The sequence below is a fragment of the Hyaena hyaena genome, unplaced genomic scaffold, assembly GCF_003009895.1.
Source record: "Hyaena hyaena isolate Hyena2069 unplaced genomic scaffold, ASM300989v1 scaffold_886, whole genome shotgun sequence".
NCBI lineage: Eukaryota > Metazoa > Chordata > Mammalia > Carnivora > Hyaenidae > Hyaena > Hyaena hyaena.
In genome coordinates this window covers 77,801-80,301 of record NW_024081520.1, presented here as the reverse complement: position 1 = coordinate 80,301, position 2,501 = coordinate 77,801, and the positions used below count along the sequence as shown (strand labels likewise).

At 73.4% G+C, this 2,501-nt stretch overlaps 1 protein-coding gene across 1 annotated transcript; it reads left to right on the top strand.

Annotated features, from left to right (window-relative positions):
- Positions 1 to 558: 558 nt before the first annotated feature.
- TMEM271 (transmembrane protein 271) lies at positions 559 to 2,268 on the top strand. Its single transcript, XM_039220403.1, has one exon. The coding sequence runs from the start codon at positions 572 to 574 to the stop codon at positions 1,703 to 1,705; it is 1,134 nt and encodes a 377-aa protein (XP_039076334.1). The 5' UTR covers positions 559 to 571; the 3' UTR covers positions 1,706 to 2,268.
- The last annotated feature ends 233 nt before the right edge of the window (positions 2,269 to 2,501 follow it).

Genomic DNA, 2,501 nt, shown 5'->3' with positions numbered 1-2,501 from the left:
AACTTCCTCAGGCTTCCAGGCCGCCGGTAGGCCGGTGGGCGTGGATCCCGGTCGCTGGGGAAGCGCAGCCTTAGGGGCGCGAGAGGTGGGAGGCACTGGGGGGCGGGCCCCCAGAGGAGTCCGGCGTAGAGGGACCTGGGGCTGGGGGGGGGGTCCCACAGCGGCCGGGAGGCTGGGAGGGAGGCGGAGCGGCGGAGGGGGGTCCTAGGGGCTGCGGGGGGGCGGGGGAAGGCGGCGCCTGGGCCGGGCGCACCGGGCCGCGGGGGGGGGGGGGGGGGAGTGCCGCGTCCGGGGAGGGGCGGCGCGGGCTGGGGAGGGGGCGCGCGCGCCCTGCGGTCCTCCGCGCCGCATCGGTTCCCGGCGCGGGGCCGCGGCGGCGGCGGCGGCGGCGGCGGCGGCGGGAGGCGGAGGATGCGGACCCCGGCGGCGGCGGCGCGGGCCCGGGCGGACGCGGGAGGATGAGGACGAGGCCGGCGGTCCGGCCGCGCGGCGCCGGGAGGAGGCGCAGGCGGCGGGGGCGGCGGCGGGCGGCGGCGGGCGCGCGGGGTGCGGGCCGGCTCGGGCGCGGAGGATGAAGTGGAGCGTCCGCGGGGCCTGCGCCGCGCTCTCCTCCTGCCTCCTGCTCGCCTGCGCGCTCAGCGCCGCCGCCGTCGGCCTCAAGTGCTTCTCGCTGGGCTCGGAGCTGCGCGGGGAGCCGTTCCGCCTGGGGGCGGCCGCCGGCGCCTTCTACTCGGGGCTGCTGCTGGCCGCCGGCCTCTCGCTGCTCGGCGCCGCCCTGCTCTGCTGCGGGCCCCGGGACGCGCCCCTCGCGGGGCCGGGGCCGGGCCCGGGGCTTGGGGTCCCCGCGGCCCCGGCGGGGGCTCCGGAGGCCGCGCCCGGAGAGCCGGGGGCCGCAGCCGGGCCCCCGGGGCCGGTGAACAGCCAGAACCTGCTCCTGCTCGGCGTCCTCGTCTTCATGCTCGGGGTCCTCAGCGCCTTCGCGGGCGCCGTGATCGACGGCGACACCGTGTCCCTGGTGGAACGCAAGTACTCCCACTACTGCCTGCCTGCCCGCGCGGCGGCGGCCGCCCCCGGCCCCGCGCCCCCCGGCCCCGCGGCCGCCGCCCCCGGCCCGGCCCCCGGCGCGCCGCGCGCCCGCAGCACCCTGGACAGCGCCACGCCCGCCAAGTGCCGGCAGCTGAAGGACTACCAGCGCGGCCTGGTGCTGTCCACCGTCTTCAACGCGCTCGAGTGCCTGCTCGGCCTGCTCAGCCTCCTGCTGGTCAAGAACTACCGCTCGTCGCAGGCGCGGCGCGGCCGGCGCGGCCGGCGGAGGGGCGGCCGGGCCCCGGCGCGGCCCCGCGGCGGCCCCGGGCTCCGCGCGCAGCCGCCAGCCTCCCGCGCGCGGCGGGGCCGGCGGGGCCGGCGGGGCCGGCGGCTGCAGCCGCGGCCGAGCGAGGCCTCCATCCTGTGCCCGGAGGAGTCGGACCTCGCCGCCCCGGGGGACTGCGCTGGCCTCGCTGCGCACCACGCCGTCTCCTACATCAACGTGGGCGTCTTCCCGGCGTTCGACGAGGCGGGTGTGGAGGTGCGCTGCGGGGGGCACCCGTCGGTGGAGCTGCCGGGGTACGCGCCCTCGGACCCCGACCTCAACGCCTCCTACCCCTACTGCTGCCGGCAGCCCTGCGAGGCCGGACGTCCCTGGGAGCCGAGCCGGGCCTGCTGAGCCCCAGGGCGCGCCCCCACCCCGGACGGACCGCGCCGCAGCCCGCGCGGCCCCCCCCTCCCCCTCCCCCGCTGACCGCCGCCGCGAGGGCGACCCGGCCTGCCGGGCGCGGCGCCTCGGGGCGGGGGGCGGGGGGGGGGGGCGGACTGGCCTCGCGTCGCTGCGGGCTCCTCGCCGAGACTGGCCCTCCAGTATTACCATTTCTGTGTTGGGAGGTTTCTCTTCTTTTCTGTGTCTGTTCGTATCCGGATTCCATTTTAAAGTTTACAATAAATGTTTTGGGGTTGCCTCGCCCCCATCGCACTTCTCTTTGGCAAGTCCGGTCCTGGGTGAGAGCTCAGAAAGAGGGGGATTCCGCGGGAGGAAGAGCCCTCGCGGAGAGGACGGAAAGTGCAGAACGGCAGACGCGAAAACGCACCCAACGGCAACACTTTGTACACGGATGTGCCTGCTTTTGTTGATACTTTCTTACTGTAAAGCTCTCCATAAACAGTGAAAATGTTTGGTAAATTTATTGCAATTTAAAATGGGTTAGTTCCTTTATTAAATTAATTGCTATGTTATTGGCGATATTCATCAAGTTGGAGACAGAGGGTGTCGACACAACCGTGTTTGGGCCGACGGTTGGATCTGGTCAGACAAGGGTTGAGTTAGAGCAGCCGCATCCTGCAGGGCGGCTGCCTCCATCCAAACTCCTCCTGCAGCTAACTTTCCGTGTGTGCACCAGGTCCCAAACATCTCTTTTTTTGGAAATTGGCGGTGGGGTTTCTACTGCAAAGCTGAGCTTATTTTTGGT

Coding starts and splice junctions, on each gene's coding strand:
- TMEM271 (XM_039220403.1), top strand. CDS start 572: ATGAAGTGGAGCGTCCGCGGGGCCTGCGCCGCGCTCTCCTCCTGCCTC.